Source organism: Trachurus trachurus (genome assembly GCF_905171665.1).
Source record: "Trachurus trachurus genome assembly, chromosome: 3".
NCBI lineage: Eukaryota > Metazoa > Chordata > Actinopteri > Carangiformes > Carangidae > Trachurus > Trachurus trachurus.
The window spans coordinates 3,460,558-3,485,551 of NC_139893.1; the positions used below are offsets into that span (position 1 = coordinate 3,460,558).

General features: G+C 40.4%; 1 protein-coding gene across 1 annotated transcript in view; it reads right to left on the minus strand.

Moving 5' to 3' along the window:
* Positions 1-15,661: 15,661 nt before the first annotated feature.
* tmod2 (tropomodulin 2) overlaps positions 15,662-24,994 on the minus strand; it is a 31,433-nt gene continuing 22,100 nt past the window's right edge. The window contains exons 8-9 of the mRNA XM_083997254.1: positions 19,546-19,690; positions 15,662-16,249 (exon numbers count right to left, since the gene is read on the minus strand). Coding sequence (XP_083853380.1) covers positions 16,218-16,249; positions 19,546-19,690 — 177 coding nt within the window. The 3' untranslated portion in view covers positions 15,662-16,217. The remainder of the gene's footprint in view (positions 16,250-19,545; positions 19,691-24,994) is intronic.

A 24,994-nucleotide genomic window follows, 5' to 3' on the forward strand; every position in this document is an offset into this window, starting at 1 on the left:
CATTCAACATTAGTGCAAGTTAAAGCAGAAGTAAGTGGTCCGGTCGTTTTCGCTAATGCTGCGTTCCAGGCAGGCTTTTGAAATCGTAAATTACAGCTTCAAGTCACAACTTACGACTTTGTAGCGTTCCAGGCAACCCACTCGTGTTTTTCCGACCTGTTTTACCAGTGAAAGTCACTATAACGGCCACTCGTAACTTCCGACCGGTGAACTCGTACCAGATCATACTGGTACCACTTCACGGTCGGAAAAATACGAGTTTCCTTGAACGCACCATAACAGTCCTCGTCCCTACGTCGCCACATTCACGGCGTTCCTTGGCTGCACACACAGCCCTGCATGCCGTTCTCTCTCCTCATTGGATAAAAACTGTAGGATACGATAAAAGTTTTCTCCTGGGCTCAGAGCAGAGCAGAGTGACTGACAGACCCGTGTTTCAGTCCAAACACTCTATGTAAGTGATTGCTGTCGGAAGATATAACTATTTAAGACTTATATTAACACAAATATCACTTACTTCTGCTTTAACTCACAATAGGAACATACACATTAGTGCTTCAATAGAATAGATTCAGAGCAGCTGAAATACAATTAAAATTAAAATAAGCATCTCAAAATAAATAGTCAAAAATAAAATAAAAATAAAATAGAAGACTAAAAGATAAACTAACTCTCTATGGAACTTTATTTCAACACATGCCTTAGGTGGTTTTAATTTTTTAATAAGATGTAATTATAATATCGAAAAACTTCCTGTGAAACTCTCTAACTTTCATGGCATACTACTTGTCTGTCAATTATTTAACAAAGAGGGTCAACTGTTCTCTTATAGCCTAATGAATTTCTTAATTTGCTAATGTTTCGATGCTATTCCTTCAGGTATTAAAATTCTGTTATCCTCTACAACCTCCACCAACCTTCACCCTCGAAATTACTCAAACAGACAAATATATTGGGAACTCAAATCCTTTTTTGAGTAATAAAACAAATAATAAATGTATAAAGGAATTAATCCAAAGGGACATAATTAGTAAACCTGCTTCGGTATTTGTCTGGAACAATTTATATTTTGAAATTGACTGGGGAAAAGCATGGTTAGGTTACTACCTAGGATATTTTTTGTTTCAAATAAGATGCGAGAAGTGTCTCTGAAAATATTGCACAGATGTTATCCTGTTAACTCAACTATTGTAAAGTATAGCACATGTTGAACCTCTCTGTTCCTTCTTTCATCAATCAAAATACAAATCTACACAAAACCCCACGTGTAGTATTTGTCTCATTGATCAAAACTGATCAATTGATTCTCAGTGAAACTGTCAAACTCTGCAAAGCTGATCAACGTTCTGTCATCGTCTGACAATGATCCAATCAATTATTATCGATGATAAGTCAATCTATGACATTGAGTCTTTGTGAAAGATCTGACAGGTGATTGACAATTGTCACACTCAAGTTTGAAAGCAAAGCGTGATGTTGTTGATGTGTGACAATATCCATCCTGCTTTTTTTTTTACACTGATGTAATAGATAGATAGATACAGTAGATAGATAGATAGATAGATAGATAGATAGATAGATAGATAGATAGATAGATAGATAGATAGATAGATAGATAGATAGATAGATAGACTTTATTGATCTTTATTGATCCCAAGCTGGGAAATTACAGTGCAGCAGCAGCATCACACAGACACACAGTGACGATAACACCATAGTGTAAGAATATAAAGAATAAGATTATAAAAAAACAAACTATACATAATAAAATGGCAAAATAGCAATAGCAAATAAAATAGAATGTAATGTACAAAAGTATATAGCTACAACAGAATTGTCAGTGTTTATTGTAGTGCAAAGTTAAAAAAAAAAAAAAAGTGCAATGTGTGTAACTGTGTAGGAAATAAAGTGCACAGTGACTGTAAGTTATGATAGATATACTTTATTGATCCCAAGCTGGGAATTTTTTTTTAATTTAATTTAATTTTGTGTTAGTCATAGACGTATGTAATTAGTGATGATCATGGTGAAAAAGCTTCTTCACACTTTGTCCAGTTTGGTTCAATCAGTGACAAAACAAATCAGGTGTTTAGATGTAAATGAAGTGTTGTTGAGCTTTTTGCAAACATGAAACAGAGTTGTGATGAAACGTGAACCTGTTGTGACAGCTGCACTGACGGTTTGAAGACTGTTTTGTGAAGAAAAAGAAAGAAAGAGCCTTTGCATCATAAGGAAAGCAGAAGTCAAACAGTCCCTCGTTACCAAGTTACAGTTAAAGGGATAGTTCACCCAAAATTGAAATTTCACTCATCATTATCTCCTCCCCCTCATGTGGACTAAGGGCTGGGAGAAGTTTCAGAGTCCTCCGTGGCTTCTCTGAGTTACAGGGGGTCTCGGCGTAGCAGTGCATGTCCATATGACGGTTGCAAATGGATACCAACTGTCTTCGTAACAAAAAGACACACCAAAAAACATCCAGATACCTCCATGCTGCTCGTATGTAATGTCCGTCTTGTATTGAAGCCCTGAAATGCGAAATTGTTCCGAAAAAATTAAATAAGTCTATATTTCAAGCTTGTTTTGTAGCAGAAGCTCCTCTTCCTGGTTCATCAAATTTGGACGAACTCGAGCAGCATGGAGGTATCTGGATGTTTTTTGGTGTGTCTTTTTGTTACGAAGAAAAGTGGTATCCATTTGCAACCGTTATATGGACATGCACTGCTACGCCGAGACCCCCTGTAACTCAGAGAAGCCACGGAGGACTCTGAAACTTCTCCCAGCCCTTAGTCCACATGAGGGGGAGGAGATAATGAGTGAAATTTCAATTTTGGGTGAACTATCCCTTTAGAGGTCGTTGAGTCCAGTTGGTTCTTCAGCAGCAGATTCACACCGACTGGAAACATTCAGCAGCTCTCTGAGAAGCTCCAACCACCATGATGTGACATGTGGAGTCGACGCTGTAAACTAAACTAAACTAAACTAAACTAAACTAAACTAAAGGACCAGTCTGAACAAATTCGTCTGAGAGGAACCAGATTCACAGTCTCATGACCCAACGAACGATGCAGGAAAATCTAATGTTTCATTCATCACCACATGGTAAAATCCTGTTGATGGGGGGGTTTTCCCTTCGCTGCCATATAAAAGTCATAAAGTCTGTTAAATGAGGAACAACCTGACAAACTGTTTATTCACCAAACTGGGTTTTTCCACTTTATTATAACGCATGATCAAGACAAACAAAACTCACCTTTTATTTTTAGAATGGAAAATTACCTTAAAGCTTCAAACTGTGGCAGCTGCTGCTCAGAGTTTCTGTCGGATAAAGAGACGAAGCTCAAGCTGCTTCAAACCAGGGTTATTGTACTTCACTGAAACTAAAACTAGCAGTAAAACAAAGTACTGATTTTACAAAGACGAAAACTGAAGAAAAAAAATTTATTAAACTGAGTTGCTGATAAAATTAGCTTTGTTTTTGTAGAAATGGTTAAAGTTAAGCTATGTCTCTGTTTCTGCTGCAGAAAATAGCAGTAAGAGTTATTCACAAGGGAGGCAACAGAGAACCCTTTTTTCTGCAGGTTTATTGAAAAAAGAGGCCGATCTAATAGAACTTCAGACCTTAAAAATAATTTATAAAGTATCATTACCAGAACATTTACAGAACTTGTTCAACTTGGAGAAAGACGACAACAGATTGAAGCTTGATTTTAAACACACATTTGCAAGGCTAAGCTTAAAACAAATGTGTATTTCTGTTGCAGGTGTAAAATTATGGCATTCACCAGGGGCGGAGTGGGGCACCAAAATCTACCGGGAAAATTCTGACCGCACCGGCCCACCCTCGGCCCAACCCCCCCCCCCCCCCCCCCCCCCCCCCCCACACACACACACACACACCATTTACATATTTCTGTACCGCTCACCGCTCAAACAGAGCTATGTGTCATTCCATATGGCAAAATATATGAGTGCCAGAAGCAAAAAAAAAAAAGATGTGGGTGAAACAACTTAATTTGGGGTCTGGGGGGCCTCCCCCAGAATTTTTTTTGTAAAGGCTACACCATTTCCCATATTCTGGTGCATTTTAACCATGATTTTAACACATTGTTACTTTTATCTAGCTAAAAAAAAAGAAGAAAGAAATTACAGAAATACAGAATGTGAAAGAGCTGCAATTAGTGCCTCCCGAGCAGATTTAGCCTACTTAACACTGCTGACCATAACATTACATCCAGTCATGTTTACTCCTTTATTTCCCCCTCTCTACAAATTGATTTTACTGACAGCGCGCTGCAAACGCCACGGTTTCGTTTCGGGTCTTGTCCTACTCACCAACATGCTTGCGTGCCCATGGAGAAGACAGAGTAGCTGCTGCTGTGATGTGAGAGGTTCCGGCTCGTAACGGTACCGCGGTCCGCGTACCGCCGCCCCCTGGCCCACTTACAGTAAAGCACGGACTTTGTTGTCTTGTTAAATTAATATAACTTATAGATAACGTAACACACGGGCAGGACTGATCAGGTTTGCTGGGTAGCTTCCGTGAGTCGTTCTGTTTTTAGCCGCAGCCGCTAGTTTAATGATAACTTTCACAGTGACAGGCTGACGCATTTCCCATGAGGCTTTGCACCATTCTACATTACTTTAAGAACAAACAAACTAATTAAATTGCTGGTTATTTTATATTTTGTGGTCATGGAGGTTTTGTAACATTGAAGTAAAATAATTATATAAAGATAGGAGGCTAAACAAAAATCATTTAGTAGGCTGGATTGATGAGAGTCTGATTCACTATCGCAACCATGAGTGAGATGTAGAGAGACATGAAGGGGTACAAATAATGGGTGGACTATCACCGTGGTATAGAGGTAGAGCTTGGAGATTATCGCGGGGACTTGTAATAATAGTTACTTTTAACTCATGATCACCACACGGCCACGCAGAGCAGCTTGCGGGCCGGCTCTCTTGGGTTTATTGGCCACCGGCCGACCGGGAAATCTCCCGGTCCTCCCGATGGCCACTCCGCCCCTGGCATTCACAAAGCAAGGAACTGAAAAGTTGTACAAGAATCCCTCAGTTTAAGAAAATGTTTAAAAAAGAAAAGATAAGCGCCTACAAAAAAGAAGAAGGAGAAAGAGAAAAAGAAGGGAAAAGAAGAAAAGATAGATAGATGAGCTGTGTCCACTGCTATTTGCTACTATTATATGTTTCATCATGTTTAATTTTTTGAAATAGAGTATAACATTGGTGTTGATAGTAAGCCAATGCAACAGAGAGGGGCAGGTACTATAGGTTTTTCTTTATCCTGCTCCTTTTCATTTATGGTGACTTTATGTGTACATTATGTGCAACCGTGTTAAGTATGTAAACCATGAGTGGAATAAATAAAAAATGAAATGAAATGAAAGTTGCAGGAAAAAACCTCCCACCTCAATATACGGAACTATTTCAGTACAACTGAAGGAGGAATCTGTAGGAGGAAAATAAAACGGAAAAATCCCACAAATGTGAAAGTTCATCTTCAGAGCAGAAACTTCTACAAATCAGGACTTTCCTCCTGAAAAACTAAACTAAAACTTCATTGTTTGTTGAACTAACTAAAACCAAACTGAAAACAAAAAAGCAAACTAAAAAGGGTTAACAACAGAGTTGTTTTAGAGGGAAATTCATGCAAAACCGCTGATGCACGTTGCCTTCAGGGACAGTTTTTCATCAACAGTCTCTGCATTTCCCTCTAAAACAACTCTGTCTGGTAACGTTGTGTTATTATCTCATAGCGTGGTGAATGTGCAGGTCACAACTTGTCCACCAGAGCGTTGTGGAGTTGTTGGATTGTGTATTTGATGAGTTTGATGAGGGAAACCAAGAAATCCCATAATGAGCCTCCGTAGCGTAGCTCTGAGCAGCTCACAGCTCTGCTCCGCCGTTCTAAAAATAGCTTGCACCGACAATTAAAGGTAATGAACCTACTGCTATGACTATAGGGATTATGGCAATGGGCCAATTTGACAAAATGTTGAACTATCCCTTTAAGAAAGAAAGAACGAAAGAAAGTAATAAAATATCATAGACTTCATATTTTCTTGTTTGTTTTCCATTTTGGCAGCACCACAGTTTTATATCAGACTGAATAAACATCGTTAAAAACATAATAAGTGACATAATAAAACTCTTAATCAACTCATCTTCGTCTCTTCCTGATGAAAACCTACTGCTCTTCATCTTCATCATCATCATCATCATCATCATCATCATCATCATCATCATCATCATCATCATCATCATCATCACGTCTCAACCTGCAGCTGCTCCTGTGGATAAATGAACAACATGATCAATAAGTAATAATTGAGTTTGAGTCTGGTGTGAGGAGACGAGGAGTCAGCTGTTCGCTCTCTGAGCCTCATTAATATTCACAGACTCAATCTGAAGCTAAAAACAACTCACTGCTGGTTTAAAAACAAAGTGTTGACACTGGTAAAGTAGCTGCTGCTGGAGTCATTCTCTCTGATGTGAGACGAGCAGCACAAAGAGAAGAGAACAGGTGCTGCTGCTGCTGCTGCTGCTGCTGCTGCTGCTGCAGGTCGTTGGCCCGGCGCCAGCAGCAACAACAAGTGGCTTCAGGAATAAATGATTAATTTATTCCATTAGTCTCCTGGTTCCAGATGCTGCTGCAGCCGGACTGGCACTGACATCCACTGATGGAGATCTGCTAATTAGACTGATGTAAGAGCAGAAAGAGAGAGAGAGAGGGAGCTCATTCATTATTAACATGATGTTCTCCATGTGACATCTCCTCCTCTTCCTCCTCTCTTCCTTTTTTTTTTTTATTATTTTTTTTTTAAAACTTTTTAATATTTTTTTTATTTTATATTTTTAAGCAAACCTAAAGCGAGGACAAATACCAAAGCCAAATGCATTTCTGTTATTGGAGTAAAATTATGGAATAGCCTTGACAATGAATTAAAATCATGCACAACTATTACCCAATTTAAAAGGATGTTTAAAATCAATGTATTGAATAAATATTTAACACTAGCATAAAGTAAGAAAATTATTATTACTAAATGGTGGTTCCGTTTGTTTCGTTTTGATACTATTCACTTTACTTACTCTCTTCGAGTGTAATTTTTCTTCCTGTAAACAGGGTAGGCATTAATAAGCTTTGCTTCTGCCTTCGCCCTTTCGCCCATATTGATCATGAAATTTTGACTTGTTTGTGTATGTTTATGTTTTGTGGAATGGACGAATCAATCAATCAATCAATCAATCAATCAATCAATCAATCAATCAATCAATCAATCAATCAATCAATCAATCAATCAATCAATCAATCAATCAATCAATCATTTAAAGGGACAACAAGGAGTTTCTATTTGGTTATAAAAAAGTCTCACGTCAATGTGGATGAATCTCCGCTACCCACACTTGTTAATGGGCCCATTTTCAATAAATATATCGTTTTGTCTCTATCGTTATTTTGTTATTATTAGTGGTGGCGGAAAACTTTCGGTTTCGTGGCGAGTCATGAGAATAACGCCGCCGAATCTCCGTTTATGGTGGGAACTACGACGGTATGTGATCGTCTTCCAACCTCTGACTTTAATTCTTGATGAATGAAAACATGAGTCTGTCTTGCGCCGGTCAAAGAATTTCACGGTGCGGAGGCTCATAAATGTAGTGTGGAAACACTTCGCTTTTCCAAAACTCCTCGTTGTCCCTTTAAGGAGGACAATGCACATTAATGAACATAATAAAATGTAAAAGTGCCAGTGTTAGCCAACGGTTAGTTTCAGACTGTAGCTAGTCCTCCTGGCCAGGTGTTAAAAGCCATTAAAATGAACAACAACAAGGACATAACAACATAATTCATATCACAACACAAGAAACACAGAAAGTCGGTACACAAATTGGAACGTAGGCTATCTAAACAGACAATAAAACTACAAAGAGAGACAGTTAACGTGACACTTCTGTAAAAAACAAACAAAGAAACAAAAAACAGGAAGTATAGTATAGTAAAGTATAGTCTTCCTCCTCTTCCTCTTATATCAGTTTATTCTTCAAGGTCGGAGGAGAAGAATAAAACATTAAATGAGATGAAATGTGAGTTTTCACGTCGTCACCTCGGCTGCTGCTGCTCCGATGGAGAGAAACAACCAGGAAACACAGGATGAAGAGGAGGAAGAGGAGGAGGAGGAGGAGAGGAGTGAGTCATCAGTCACTACATCACCATGACAACCAGTGCCTCCTCCTGGTCCGACTGCACCCACAGGTCTGAGGAGGTGGAGCAGAGACCAGGACCAGGACCAGAGTTGGATTACAGTTTTTTGTTTTAATTAAAATTCTCACATCTATTAGTTCAACCTCCACAATATTTAGTCATTTGTTCACATCATAGTAGCACTTTTTTTTTTCTTTTTGCAGTTTGTACTAATTGTTTTGAGAAATGCACTAACTGTTGTGCAAATGTTACAGTGATAGTGATGTGAGAAAAGCACCAAAGTGACTGAGAAAAACTATAAAAACAGAGCCAAAGCCAGAACCAGAGATTGTAAACTGACAGCAGAAGAACATTGTTGAAGCATATAGATTGAGCATTAGCCGAGGAGTAAAATTAGAACATGTAAACGGTGGGTTTAATGGTGTGAAATGGTTGAGAAGAGCCTCAGTAGTTTGGGATAAGTGTAAAACAATGTGTTCAACATGAACAAAATGGGGAAATGTGTATTTTCAGTTTAAATAGCTAAAGAACAAATTTAACATCAACTTATGTTCTTGTAAATCTGCTGAGGGAGTCTGTAGCAATGCTACAATGGTTCGAAGAAAGAAGAAAAAGAGAGAGAGGGGGATGATAGATAGAAAGAGGTAGATAGAGATAGAGAGGGAAAGAAAGAAAGAAGTTAAAATACAGATGAAGGGGTAGAAGAAAGAAAGAAGAAAAAGAGAGAAAAGAGACAGAGGGTTTGAAAGAAAGACATAGATAGATAGATAGATAGATAGATAGATAGATAGATAGATAGATAGATAGATAGATAGATAGATAGATAGATAGATAGATAGATAGATAGATAGATAGATAGATAGATGTGTTTTTCTGCCCCCTGCTGGACGGTGGTGGTATTTCTCCTGTTCTAACAGCAGGTGGCGCTGAGTCCTGACTCACTGGGTGAACTCAACTTAGATGTGATGTTGTACATGTTTTTGTCTCCACTGTCATATTTAATTTAACATCATTAAATATCATTATATGAATGTTTCAGTGTCTTTGTTGAGGTGAACCTGTTGGTTCTGTTTGATTCACACAGATTATCATCATGTCCATCACTTTACTTCTCTCATCAGGACAGTAAAAACAGAACCACTGCAGGAATTCACCTCTTCATGTGAGAAAAAAAGGATTTAAATAAAGTTTTCATTTATTTCTATAAAGTGTAATGTAGTATTGCAGTGAAGGCCTCTGGCCTGCAGGAGGCAGCAGAGGACTGAGGATTGTTTTTCCTCCTCCGGACTCTGATGCTTCTTCCAGGTTGAGTTGTTGGCAGAACGTGTTTGACATTATGGAGCTAATGTAATAAGTGACTATTTTTAACACAGCAGCAGGAAGGAAAGTGAACGCAGCACGTTGTTACGAAGCCTGTTATTCCTGTTAAAGCTGCTGACGGAGCGTTGGTTTATTCTATTAGATCTGTTCAGAGTTTTTCCTCTTCAACTGAACAGACGAGACGTTTGACACACTGAAGGATTAAATCAAACACACACTCACAGATGTTGGACAGTTCTCCACTGCTGGCTGTCAGGACAGTTATATAATATAATATAATATAATATAATATAATATAATATAATATAATATAATATAATATAATTAACTCAGTCAGGTTTGAGAGAGCAGAGTGAAGGACAAAGATAACATGTCAGTCATGAGGTTTGTTTTTCCAGTCGGTTGTTTGACTCCAACATCAACCTGTGGCCTCGGTCTGTATTTATTTACTGACTCAGGTCTTTGTGTCGGCGTGTGGATAACAACCACAGTTACAGTTACAGTACAACCTCCTTCCTCGCTCTCTCATGTACTGTGTAATCTGAAAACCTCTGTTTACCAAATGGATGAGGTCATAATACAGAGTGGAGACCCACCCTCTCATTCTTTTCTAGTTGTCGATTCAAACCGCAGACATCAAAACTATGAAGGAACTCATGTGAAGTTATGTTGTAAACACAAAAACAGTGTTAAACAAAGCAGAATAGGTTTTATATATTCGATTTTTCCACCTTTTGCTTTGATGAGACCTTGTTGCTGTTTGACCCCCACTCTATGCTCCAACTCATGTGGAGTTATGTAGTAAACAGTAAAGTGTTAAACAAAGCAGAATAGGTTTTTATATAGGCACGTACGTATATATATTAGATTTTTCCACCTTTTGCTTGGATGAGAACTTGTTGCTGTTTGACCTTCACTCTGTGCTCCAACTCATGTGAGATGTCTTCAGTTTGAATCTACAATGTAGAAAGTGATAGAAATAAACTAGAAGAAGATAGCAGTTCCTGCAGAAAATGCGTGTGAATGCTGAAAGCAGCTGAACGCTATTGCTGAAGCAATGCTGAATGAGCTGAAGAAATTGTTGAATCAATGCTAAATTAGTTGAAGAAACTGCTAAAGCAATGTTGAAAAAGGCTAATGCTAAAGCTGAAACATACAGCATAACTTGTAGCATGAGATGAATGCGTTTTAAAGGTAAAAAGCAGTGGGAAGAAGAAAACATTGAAATCCTGCATGTTTAAGTGTAACGCAGCATTCACACTAATAATGTCATGTCAGATATCCACAACTACGTTCTTCCTAGGACAAATGACGTCACTTTTGCCATTCATGTGTATGGGGTTTGTCATTACAGATATCTACAATTCAGTTGCAGATATTTGCTATGTGAATTACGGATATCTGTAACTGAATTACGACTAGTACTAATTCCAGTTACAGATGTCTACAATTTGATTCTGACTAGTCATAATTCCAGTTCAAGATATCTTTAATTCACCTCAATTAAAGATATCTACATGTCCCTTTTCGGATATCTTAAATTAAGTTTTGACTAGGCGAAATTACGTTGTAGATATCTGTAACTGGAATTATGACTAGTCAAAATGACGTTGAAGATATCTCAAACTGGAATTCGTACTAGTCGTAATTCAGTTACAGATATCCGCAATTCACATAGTGGATATCTGCAACTGAATTGTAGATATCTGTAATGACAAACCCCATACACATGAACGGCAAAAGTGACGTCATTTGTCCTAGGAAGAATGTAGTTGTGGATATCTGAAATGACAATTGTGGATAGGAAGAATGTAGTTGCGGATATCTGAAATGTTCAGGCAAATCTGAATTACAGATATCTTGAATAAAAAATCCAACTATTCAAAATGTAGCTAGGTACGACCAGTCAGAAAGACGTTGTTGATATCTACAATGTTAATTCCGGATAGTCAAACTTAGCTTTTAAATGTTAAATCCGCTTGCCATACACTAATAAAGTAAAGAGTATTGAATGAGGTGTTTGTTTCCCTCCTCGTGTCTGCATGTTTAACCTCAGATATAAAGAAGCTGCTGCTGAGCTGCAGTCGGTTCCTCCCTGGTGTGTAGGAGGAGGAGCAGCTCGTCTCTCTGAGGGAACTAACAGTTGTTGAGTCGTTACATAAGATTCACACAGATCTGTGTGTTTTTACACCTTCACTCTGATTCTGGAGTTTGTTTAAGACAGAAAAGAAAAGACAAAAAACCTGCAGCAGTGAAGTGAAGTGAAGTGAAGTCACCGCAGCGGCAGCTCACACAGGAAACCCACAGGGCGATGAGGTCATACACACGATGACATCATCTCTCAGGCATGTGGAGACAAAACTGGGTCTGATTAAAGGAACAACCACAGGAAAACAGGAAACTCCCAGAGCGAGCACGGGCCTCAACATCAGGGGAGATATACAGTAAAACACAGTTACAGCCTCAAGTCCACGGTCTACACACCACAGGAAGTGTTTCTAGAGGACACAATAAAGTGAAGGACCAGGCTAAAGCCTAATGCTACCATGTCCATGTGAATCATGTGATATTTATGCTCTAATAAACCAAATAAACTCAGTTTATTGTCAAACCCACTAACAGGAAGCTGTCTGCACAACTTCTAAAGTCAAGAAGAATAAGAACTAAAGGCCCCAGACCGGTCCCTCGCCTTATCGTGTCCCCAGAAACACTTCCTGTTGTGTTGTGCAGCTCATCAGTCTGATGACCAACTCTTCTTCTTTGTTTTCAGTGATAAACTTCTGAACTTCCTCCTTCACATCACTCTACAAACCTTTAGTAAACATATCAGAGACATGACTGAACATGTAATAAACTGAGGTTCAGCTTTAAAGGGATACGCCAACATTTTTTTTCCCGTGTCTTGCCTCACTCCCGAGTCCATGACCAGCAGATAGACACCATCCTTTCCACTGTGCGTGCAGTAACAAGGGAGATAGAGCCCCATCGCCCGTAATTAGCTTAGCAAAACATTGGAAGTGTATAGGTAGTGTTAGCCTGCCTCCTACCTAAAGTCGCTAATTAGCTTAGCTCAAACACTGGAAGTGTATGGGTAGTGTTAGCCTGCCTCCACCTAAAGTAGCTAATTAGCTTAGCTCAAACACTGGAAGTGTATGGGTAGTGTTAGCCTGCCTCCACCTAAAGTCATCAGAGAAACTCTTCAGCAACTCTAAACGGAAACCGGCGGGCCGATCTTCGTCTCAGAGCTGACAAAACTCTCCGGTAAGGCATCTTGAGCGGTCAAATGCCGCTAACGGGACGAGATCGGTCTAAACGGAGGGTTCAAGCAAAGACGCTTTATTTTGGTTCAAGCTAGCTACATCGAGGGTAGGTTAGCTTCCTATTTCAAAGTAAAAGCACAGATTCTATCGTCATGGTTTTCTGTATGTAAAGGGCAACGGGTGTTTTATTTTGTGAAAGTAACCGGAAGTGCGTTGGTCACAACGGCTAGCTTGAGTAGCGCCGAATTCATCCAAACAAAATTGTAAACAGCTGGTATTTAGACAAATTAACGACACACTGCTGATCTAAACGGCTACTTTCTCACCTAAACATGTTTGAAATGTGGATAAAGTGATATATTTACAGAGTTTAGAGCTAAAATGAAATCAGCTTCTGACTGCTGATTTCGGCTCAGGTAGGAGGCAGGCTAACACTACCCATACACTTCCAGTGTTTGAGCTAAGCTAATTAGCAACTTTAGGTGGAGGCAGGCTAACACTACCCATACACTTCCAGTGTTTGAGCTAAGCTAATTAGCGACTTTAGGTGGAGGCAGGCTAACGCTACCCATACACTTCCAGTGTTTGAGCTAAGCTAATTAGCGACTTTAGGTGGAGGCAGGCTAACACTACCCATACACTTCCAGCGTTTGAGCTAAGCTAATTAGCAACTTTAGGTGGAGGCAGGCTAACACTACCCATACACTTCCAGCGTTTGAGCTAAGCTAATTAGCAACTTTAGGTGGAGGCAGGCTAACACTACCCATACACTTCCAGTGTTTGAGCTAAGCTAATTACGGGTGATACGGCTCTATCTCCCTTGTTACTGCACGCACAGTCGAAAGGATGGTGTCTATCTGCTGGTCATGGACTCGGGAGTGAGGCAAGACACGAAAAAAAAAAAATGTTGGCGTATGATATCCCTTTAAGTTTCACAATCAAGCACCACTTACTTTTACTTTTTGAATCTGTGGCCCTTTCAGTCACGTGTGTTCGTCTTCTTCCGTCAGACACTTGAGCTGCTGATGATGAGACACGGAGCTGAGAGAGTGAACTTATATATATTAAACTCCAATCAATGAAAAGAAAGAAGAACCCACGACCGTAAGTACAAAGACGTCTGAGACAGAACGAGTACGTAAAAACATTTATTGTTGAGGATGTCTTATATTCAGCAGTGCGTCTTCACCAGTCTGTTATAATAGTACACGTTCCTTATGTTGACTCTACACCTGGTTTGGACTGAAAGGTACAAAACAGAAATCTCAGCAGTGGGTCGTGTCCATGTATGTGTGTATATGTGCAGCATGTGTGTGTGAATGAACTGAGATGGCATTTTTAACAGTTAATAATAATTATAATAAGAAGAAGAATAATATACAGACATTATTATGAGTCACAGATTATTATTATGAACAAGCCCCGAAGCAGAGAAGCAACAAGAGGAACAAGAAGAACTCAGGTATAAAACAGGAATGTGAGTGTTTTAGGAGGAAAAGAAACGTTCGTTGTTGTTTTTTTTGGTCGATGTTCACTGCGAATGACGACTTCATGCCGGCGTTTTGTTCCTATTATTATTATTACACATTAACTGTATATTTACAATAAGTTTCAAGTAGCTCCTGAATGAATTATTGGTCCTGTTGTTCCAGGTCTCATGCAGGTTTAGTGCATCGCTCATCCAGGTTCATGATGTCACGTTAACGTAACGAAAGATAACGAGATTAACGATAAGACGTGAGAGAGTTTTCATACGAGTCGTTCGTGAAGAAACGTTTCACAATCACAAGTAGCTGCAACCTGAGAAGTTTCGCTCCGACTCTTCCTCATTCTCATCAACTACAACAACTCACCGAAGAGTCGCCAGGGAAACGGCCCGTATAAAAAAACAAAAAAACAAAACAAGGAATGTAATGAAATGATAAAATCTTCCTCGACGGTTGCAGCAACGAAACAAAACCTCCAAACTAAAAAAACCTGCACCGATGAACCACTGAGTCCAGTTCTGATGTGTGTGTGTGTGTGTTAGTCTTTGGCATGGACGAGACAGTTGTAGCTTCACGAGTGAGTTAATAAAAGGAGTTCACGCCCTGTTCTGTTCTCAACAACAATAACACGATCTGAGAAAAGAAGAAGGAGAAGAATCGACCTAAATCTGAACCGTGTGAAAGTGTAAAGCATTAAAAAAAAAAAAAAAAAAAACGTTAATTAAACAAGGGGACGAGTTCAGACGGCTCAAACCGAAGCTCCATCTTTGAAGGGATCGTTCAACATTTTGTCAAATTGGCCCATTGCCATAATCCCTATAGTCATAGCAGTAGGTTCATCATCACCTTTAATTGTCGGTGCAAGCTATTTTTAGAACGGCGGAGCAGAGCCGTGAGCTGCTCAGAGCTACGCTACGGAGGCTCATTATGGGATTTCTTGGTTTCCCTCATCAATTACACTATCCAACAACTCCACAACGCTCTGGTGGACAAGTTGTGAGCTGCACATTCACCACGCTATGAGATAATAACACAACGTTACCAGACAGAGTTGTTTTAGAGGGAAATACAGAGACTGATGATGAAAAACTGTCCCTGAAGGCAACACGCATCAGCGGTTTTTCATGAATTTCCCTCTAAAACAACTCTGTGTGGTAACGTTGTGTTATTATCTCATAGCGTGGTGAATATGCAGCTCACAACTTGTCCACCAGAGCGTTTTGGGAGTTGTTGGATTGTGTATTTGATGAGTTTGATGAGGGAAACCAAGAAATCCCATAATGAGCCTCCGTAGCGTAGCTCTGAGCAGCTCACGGCTCTGCTCCGCTGTTCTAAAAAATAGCTTGCACCGACAATTAAAGGTAACAAACCTACTGCTATGACTATAGGGATTATGGCAATGGGGCAATTTGACTAAATGTTGAACTATCCCTTTAACTAATCAGAGGAGAGGAAGAGGATTAGTTGGTGTTATCGTTTGTGTTACTTGGTAAAGTTCATGTTGTTATTTTTTACACATGATGGTTATTTATTATTGTGGTATAAAAGGGAAAACAAAAGAAAAGAAACAGAGCGAGTAAAAAGTGTGGACAGGTCGTAGAAAGGCTCGAAAAAAAAAAGGAACAGCTGAAATGAAATGACTAAAAACCTAATCAGATTTACACCTTCAAGAACGACAATTATAACAGACAATAATAATAATAATAATAATAATAAACAAAAGTATGGACATGTGAATGAATGGGAGAGGGCAATTCCAGTTATTTCCCTTCTTCTCAGATGTTTGTTCTGCCGTGCCCCAACGGTTTGGCACAAGACTAAAGTTTCCACACAGTGAGATGAGACCAGGGCGTTGGCTGAAACCATCACTCCACACGGTGAGATGAAAAACAAACGGGATTGGCCGAGGGACAGCGCAGGCCCCGCCCCCTACAGGTCGCCCTCCACTCGCTTCTTGCGGACTGGACAGGAAACACACACAAAGAAGGAGAAGAAAAAGAAGAAGAGAGCGTTAATTTACTCCTGTGATATGGAGATATGATGGAGAGAAGGAGAAGAGAGAACAACATGCAGCACCAGCCTCAGCTCCACAGGCCTGTTAGTCCATCATCAACACTAGAGCTGGGAAACGCTGCTGAGTCCAGCAGAAACTGATTTACTAACTGTGTGTTCACACCAAAAGCTTCCAAAGCGTCAAAACGCCAGAAGTCAATTCATTTTCAATGAGAGCCCGGCGACACTGAGCCTTACCGCGCTTCCAAAGCTTCACTAAACGAGAAGTTGAGCCATGTTTAACTTTAGGGTAATTAGCTATGACACGGTTCGGCAGCAACGTCATTCGGCTCCCCAATGACCAGCGCGATCGAACTTTGACGTCAGTCACGTGACGAGCGACCAAAGCAGCTGAAAATATTTGCCGTTTTGGAAGCTGTCTTGTCTGACGCCCACCCTCGAGCGTTTTTGACGCTTTGGAAGCTTTTGGTGTGAACGCACAGTTAGATTTCAGAAAGAGGCTGTCACAGAACTAATGCAGCAAAGACTGAACTCTCTGACTTGGTGCGTTATTAAAAATGTTCATGTTTACGTTAAAGGGACAACGAGGAGTTTGTATTTGGTTCTAAAAGAGTCTCATATTAATGTGGATGAATCTACGTCACCACTTGTTAATGGTCCATTTTAGATAAATCTATGGTTTTGTCTCTATGGTTATTTTGTTATTATTAGTGGTGGTGGAAATGCTGGGCGAGCCGACCAGCGTTTCTTTACTTTCGGTTTTGTGGCGAGTCATGAGAATAACGCCGCCGAATCTCCGTTTATGGTGGGAACTACGACGGTATGTGATCGTCTTTGAACCTCTGACTTTAATTCTTGATGAATGAAAACATGAGTCTGTCTTGTGCCGGTCAAAGAATTTCACGGTGCGGAGGCTCATAAATGTAGTGTGAAAACGCTTTGCTTTTCCAAAACTCCTCGTTGTCCCTTTAAAGGTACATTGTGTAGGAATTCCTCCCATCTAGCGTTGTGGTTGTATATCTCAAGCAACTCAGTTGTATTTTTCATGCTGCATTCAGGTGAAATTGGGCAGACGGCAGACGGACGACAGCCGCTGCACGTAACGGCATAAACAAGCCTCTATGTAAACAAGTGGTCCGTCAGCACGAGGCAAAACAATACACGTGACAATATGTTGTCATGGCGATGTGGTATTGTTTTACCGTCTTTCTCTGGACTTCTGCGACTAAAATGACATCTGGTTTGTTAGCGACGGTCGTCTGCCCGACTGCAGGTGAATGCAGCATCAGTGTAACGCTCCGTTCCTCCTCACTGCGTTACCACGGTGACTTTTCACAGACGCCACCTCCACCTGAGCCGACAGCTCCGGTGTCTCCGCTGAGTTTCCGTGGTTTCCTACCGTCACGCTGCCATCTGTCTGTCTATCTATCTGTGTCAGCTCTCACATCACACCGTGTCACTCTGTTAATACCGTGAACGTCCACTCAAACACTGTGAAGGTAAAAACTCCTGTTAATGTCGGTGCAGTGACCCACACACATGCATCAGACCTGACGCCATGACGATGAAGAGGAGGAGGAGGAGGAGCTAGAAGGAGAACAGAGGTCGTCACTGTGTAACTCTGCGTCTCGTCCAGCCAGACGGACACGGCCGCCGCCATCGGTCCAGTCCAAACCGGAAGTTGTTCTACTTCTTTGTGTATCTTATTCATTCAGGGTCTCTGAAGCTCAAATTTAAGACTTTTTAAGACCATTATGGATGAAATTTAAGACCTATCATGACAAATAAAAAGCCTACAAAAGAAATGCGGAGTCACAAAATTAGAAAATGATTGCAATATACTGTATAAGTTGCGTGTTAGGCTTGTTTGTAGTTTGTAGTTGAAAATACATTCAATAAAGCACAATGAAGTGTCGCAAATTGTTGAAAAGTTACCATTGTAACTCACTTCCTCCTGTCTTCTTTTATACTTATTCACATTTAATCTCCGTAATCCACTTGGTTTAGTGCAGGGCTGTCAACGAATATTATAAATTCAAATATACTGTATATTTGAATATTGAAAAAAAACGGAGATTCGATTGTGAAAATTAATAATAAACTGTGGGGAAAAAAAACCAAAAAAAAAACATGTTAGTGCCCCCTATCTCTCTCTCCCCTGAGTGTCTTTTTCCAGCTGTCCTCTCAAAATAAAAGCATAAAAAGTCTGAGAAAAAAAAACACTTTAGGGCCACATTGACAAATAAAAAATCACAAACTTCGAGAATAAAGTCGTAAATTTACAACTTTATTCTCGAAGTCTGTGTTTTTTGTTTTTTTTTTCCCCTCAATGTGGCCCTAATACTCCGTCGTAGACTCGGGAGCTGGTGGCGGTGGGAAATATTGCGTTGACGGTGGCCACTAAATTAGGAATATTACGAATTATTTTGAGATTTGAGACTAATTACAATCATAAAATTTACCATACCACTTACCAAGTGTTAACATTTTTAAGACTTTTGAAAGATTGATTTGAGACATTTTAATGCCGATTAAGGCCTTGTTTTTAGGTTAATGAATTCAATGCCTTTTAAGACTTTTTAAGGATCTGTGAGAAGAGGTGAATAATATACACAAAGAAGAACAGGGTTCCTACAGCTTAAGCCAAGTTAAATTTAAGACTTTTTAAGACTTTTTTAAAGCCACTTGAAATTAAATTTAAGACCGACTTCATGATAAACACAAATGCAGAAAAAACAAAACAAAACACCACATCAATTACATAGGGTTATAGGGACAATTTTAACCACTTTCCTATGTGATCCAAGGTAAAGTGACTGCTACATGAACATTGGATTGTGTCTCTTTCCAGCTGTCCTTTCAAAATAAATGCATAAAAAGTCCGGGAAAAAAAAAAACGGTGAGAAATTTAGCGTTGACGGCCGCCACTAACTTCTCTATGTCGGAATGTTACCAATTATTTTGAGATTTGAGACTAATTACAACCATAAAATCCCACTTACCAAGTGTTAATATTTTTAAGACTTTTGAAAAATTGATTTGAGACATTTTAATGCCAATTAAGGCCTTGTTTTTAGATGAATGAATTCAATGCCTTTTAAGACTTTATAAGGACCTGTGAGAAGCGGTGAATAATATACAGGAAGAAGAACAACTTCCGGTTTGGACTGGAACTGGATGCTGGGAGATGATGTAATGCAGCTGGTCCAGTGTGTGTGTGTGTGTGTGTGTGTGTGTGTCGTACCCAGGTCGTTGTTCTTGGTGATGGCGGCGGCGGCTCGGGAGCGAGGGCCCTGCTGGGTGAAGTGGTAGCCGAACTTCACGATGCTGTTGTTCTCCTCCAACATCTTAGCGATCTCCATCTCGATGGTCGTACCGAGCTGCTGCCTCTGAGACACACACACACACACACACACACACACACACGGAGGTCAGAACCACAGTGATGTCGTTCGGTTTCTGTTCCTCCTCTTTAAATCTCCTAACCAACGTTTTAGGTTTTATTGAGGCGGCGGTTTGTGATGTTTGGTTGGTTTCTCTTCAACATTTACTACGACTCGAGGCTGCGTGAAGCCGCTGTTTAAAGACACTTCCTGTGTCCACACACACAATGACAGGCATGAGGGAGATGTTGGGTAGCAACAATACAAGTGTTAGGAGGATATTGTGTTTGTGGGTGGGTGTGTGTGTGTGTTTGTGTTATTGAATGTGAAGGTGGATGTTGGTTTTACACCTATTTTATGGGTATATGTATATATTTGTATGCATGGAGATGTGTGTACATGTGGATGTTTATGTGGACATGTATGTAGGAATGTGCATGTGTATGCATGCGTATGTGGGTATTTATGTATATGTGGATATGTGTTTGTGTAGGTATATGTACTGTATGTACGTACTGTATGTATGCATACATTCTGTATTAGGTGTATAAATTATATTCATGTTTTTGTAACATTGGACAGGTTGTGGGGTGGGAGTCTATAAGTTTTACTTCTTCTCACTCCTTTTCGAATGTGTATTTCTATATCTCATGTTTAAATGTTTTGTCTTATTGTCGTTTTTTAAAGGGATAGTTCACCCAAAAATTCAAATTTCACTCATTATCTCCTCCCCCTCATGTGGACTAAGGGCTGGGAGAAGTTTCAGAGTCCTCCGTGGCTTCTCTGAGTTACAGGGGGTCTCGGCGTAGCAGTGCATGTCCATATGACGGTTGAGAACGGAGCTCACTTTTCTTCGTCCAAAAAGACACACCAAAAAACATCCAAATACCTCCATGCTGCTCGTATGCAATGTCCCTCTTGTACTGAAGCCGCAACATGAGAAATCGTTCCGAAAAAAATTAAATAAGTCTATATTTTAAGCTTGTTTGTCTTTTTGGACGAAGAAAAGTGAGCTCCGTTCTCAACCGTCATATGGACATGCAGTGCTGCACGGAGCCCCGCTGTAACTCAGAGAAGCCACGGAGGACTCTGAAACTTCTCCCAGCCCTTAGTCCACATGAGGGGGAGCAGATAATGAGTGAAATTTCAATTTTGGGTGAACTATCCCTTTAATAATATCATTTCAATCAATTAATCAATCAATCAATGACGGCTGTAGGAGCCTGAATGCGATGTGAGTTAATTAATAATTGGATAATAATTCAAGTACATATGCAGACCTGCCAACCTTGGCAAAATATTTTGAGTACCACTTGTGTCGCGCGGCTTTGGCGAGGAAGACCCCGAGGGTGAGGTGATTTCATTTTCATCGTCTGAAGAGGAGAGTGGAGTTGATGTCACCGGTGATGAGAAGTAGGTCAAACTAATCATGATTTTATAGCCTTTGTTTGTTTACTGCTGTATTATAAATGTTATAAACTACCTAAACTAACTAGTTTTATATGTATATAACGGTGTATATTTAGGTAGGGTTATGTGTAGAGAAAAGCAGGGCTGAAATAGGATACAGAGATGGGTAAATGTTCAGCGTTTTATTTTTCCCTTTCCTGACCTCTCATACTCATTTCCAAAAGATGATATACTGATTTTCATAGGTTTATTTAGTGTTATAGCTTTTATTATTGTTATTTTATTATTTATGTATTTATTACTTGTAAGGTTTTCTTTTGTATTCACACGCTGTGTTGTAGGAAACCAGAGAATTACAATTTAGTGCCCACATTTGAATTCACTATTTATCATGTGCATGTGAACACTAACCTGAACAATCTCAATTTTTTTTTATATATATTATTGTCATGTGTACAGGTATGAGGATAATGGACCCTACACTGAGGCCTACCCAGAGAGGACATGGGAGGAGGAGACAGATGAGGTCCAGATCTCCACAGGCCCAGCCACACCTTCGCTTGGAGCCCTGGAGAACTGTGAACGACCCTTACTGTATATTGTTTGAAATATTTGTAGTGTGATTACATCTCAATTTTACCTCTTATGTTACATTTGCACTATTTTAGACTCTGGGAAGGGAACACAAAGCACAGGTGTAGCCCTCTGTATAATTTTGCACTCTGTTTTGAAGAGCTGCAACTGACAAGGTAAAAAACGCCTATAAATATACATGCTTTTTATGGTAAATATTTGTATTAAATAATATTTTATTTCAATTTGACATTAATATGTTCATATTTGCAACCTATATTTGCTTTTTCAAGTTCCAAAACAGTTCATTGAGCATGTTTGTGTTTTTTATTGAAATAAATAGTACATTTTTTCAACTCGGATTTAGTAATTTTTGTGTATTTTGGGCTCAATGTGTTAAGAAAGTAAAGTTCAAGTGAAAAATTAATTATCAGATCAAATAGATGAAGCTATGCTGAAAAAGAAGATACCAAGCATGGGCATGTTAAACATTTTTTATAAAGGCAAAATCAAATCAATATAACGGTTGCAAATGGATACCAACTGTCTTCGTAACAAAAAGACACACCAAAAAACATCCAAATACCTCCATGCTGCTCCTATGTAATGACTGTATTGAAGCCCCAACATGAGAAATTGTCCCGAAAAAAATTAAATAAGTCTATATTTCAAGCTTGTTTTGTAGCGGAAGCTTCTCGAAGCTCCTCTTAACGTAGCAGTGCATGTCCATATAACGGTTGCAAATGGATACCAACTGTCTTCGTAACAAAAAGACACACCAAAAAACATCCAAACACCTCCATGCTGCTCGTATGTAATGCACGCGCAGTCATCACTCCAGAACTTGAACAGAACTTGCTCTCAGCAGTTTTTCCTCATAGGTTGCTGACTTAGCTTTCTTCAGGAGAGCCTCAGTGTACCCCTCCACGTGACAGACGGTCCCCTTTGCAGCCATGCTTACTTTTCTTGTAACCAAAGCACTGATCATGTCAGTGCTCAGGCTAGCCCTGTACTGGGTCTTGTTTTTTGTCACAAGGCTGAAAATCCTCTCGCAATCTGCATTGCTGTGGAAGATGACAAGGATTCCAAGCATGACTGCTGAAAGGTTGGGGAAGATCTCTTGCCCCCCTCTCTTCAAACGGCCAATATCAACCCAGGCTTCGTCTGCGCGTTTTTTAAGAATGATGTCATCAAAGCTGCTGGTTTGATACATTCGAAACTCGTCTTCCACTTGATCCACAGTGACCTTCTCAGGCAGAAGAGAAGGAAAGCGGCTGATAAAGAACCGGAGAGAAGCAAATTTCAGTGACTGCCTCTTGGTAATATCTGCCACAACAGCATGCATCAGCAGTTCATCCCCAAATGGAAATTTGGAAACCATGTACTCAGCTGCAGATGAAAAGAACTTCCTCACATCTCTGAAGAATGGCTTAAGCTCTAGGTTACCCTGAGTTTGGATAAAGCTCAGAGTGTCCTGGCCAATGGAGAGTTCCTCATCAGGTAGCTGATTTCCCCTTGTGCTGTACAGTGTTGGCTTAATACCTCTACCAACTTCATCCATCATGGTGATCACATGCTCAGGCTTACAGAATGAAAGCAATACCTTTTGCAGTTGCAGCTCCAAAGTTGGAAGCAGGATCTGGATACATGGCTCCTCTTTTTGGAGTATTTGGTTGCTAATGTCAAAAATAGGTATGGCTCTTTTCAAAAAGAGTGCATACACCTTTGACATTGGATTGGTGAGGAACTGATATACTCTCTCCGGTTTTGTCATATCTGTTCCCTCTTCTTTCTTGTTCCTTTCTGGTTCCTTTTTTTGTTTTTTTTCATTTACAGCTCTCTTTCCGATTTCATTTTGTTTGAAGAGGAATCTGGTTAAATCAAATTCAGCAGCAGGGCGTGCGGGAGTTTTTGATGTACTGGTAAGTGTAGCATCAGGCCTCAGAGTAGGACCAGGTGGAGGTGTGGGCAGCTTTGGTGGGACAGAGGAGGAGATCTTGGGCTGCACTGTAGATGTGCTGGGGGTGGGTTTAGCTACAGGCCTCAGAGTAGGACCAGGTGGAGGTGTGGGCAGCTTTGGTGGGACAGAGGAGGAGATCTTGGGCTGCACTGTAGATGTGCTGGGGGTGGGTTTAGCTACAGGCCTCAGAGTAGGACCAGGTGGAGGTGTGGGCAGCTTTGGTGGGATAGAGAAGGAGATCTTGGGCTGCACTGTAGATGTGCTGGGGGTGGATTTAGCTACATGCCTCTGTGTAGAACCAGGTGGAGGTGTGGGCAGCTTTGGTGGGACAGAGGAGGAGATCTTGGGCTGCACTGTAGATGTGCTGGGGGTGGGTTTAGCTACAGGCCTCTGTGTAGAACCAGGTGGAGGTGTGGGCAGCTTTGGTGGGACAGAGGAGACCTTGGGCTGCACTGCAGGTTTGCTGGTGGAGGGGAGTGCTGCTTTAGATTCACGAGTAAGACCAGATTGAGCCTTGAGCAACTTGGAGGGTGCTGTCTTCTTTTTCTTGCCTGCCACTTCATTTTCAAAGAAAAGAGTGAGATTATCCCACTGTTGCAGTAACCGGTTCACACACTGTCCCAGAGACAGCCATCTTGTGGAGGACATTTTGAGAATTTTCCTCACATCTGCATCACACATTATCTGTATATCACGCAGGCTGGACTTCCTCTTGCTGCTCTTGTCCAAATAATAGTAAATTGTAATGAGGAAGTCTTCAATGTTCACATTAAGCTGCCTGGATGCCCTCTCAGCAGCGAGGTGAATCAGATGACAGGCACAACCAACTAGGTAGATGTGTGGGCCCTGAGTCTTCAGAAAAGCTGCCACACCTTTCCCCAAGCCTTGCATGACTGCAGCATTGTCAGCTGCAAAGCTGACACAGTTTTCCCATGGTATTCCTCTCTTCCTCAGTTCACTATCGATCAGTTCAAATATTGCTTTCCCAGTAGACTCCCTTGACTCACAAATCTTGAGCAACATCACAGTGACCCTCCCAAGACTGGGATCAAAACTCTTCACCACGATGGGGTACATTTTTATGTCCTCCATATCTGTGCTCCCGTCTGTAGCAAGGCTGTATGGAGACCGCTTCATTATTTCTGTAATGCAGTCAGCATCATTCTTGGCCAATGTTTTTACAATGGCGGCTGTCTTTGTTCTGGCGCAGCCATATTGTTTGGCTATATCACTGTCCGGAAACATCTTCCTGAATAGTGGTCCGGCATGGTCTGCAGCAGATAATGGCAAGTTATGTTCCACAATGAATGTGGTGAACATAGTTTCCGCACGAATAGGTCTGAGATCACTCGCTTGATGAAAAAATG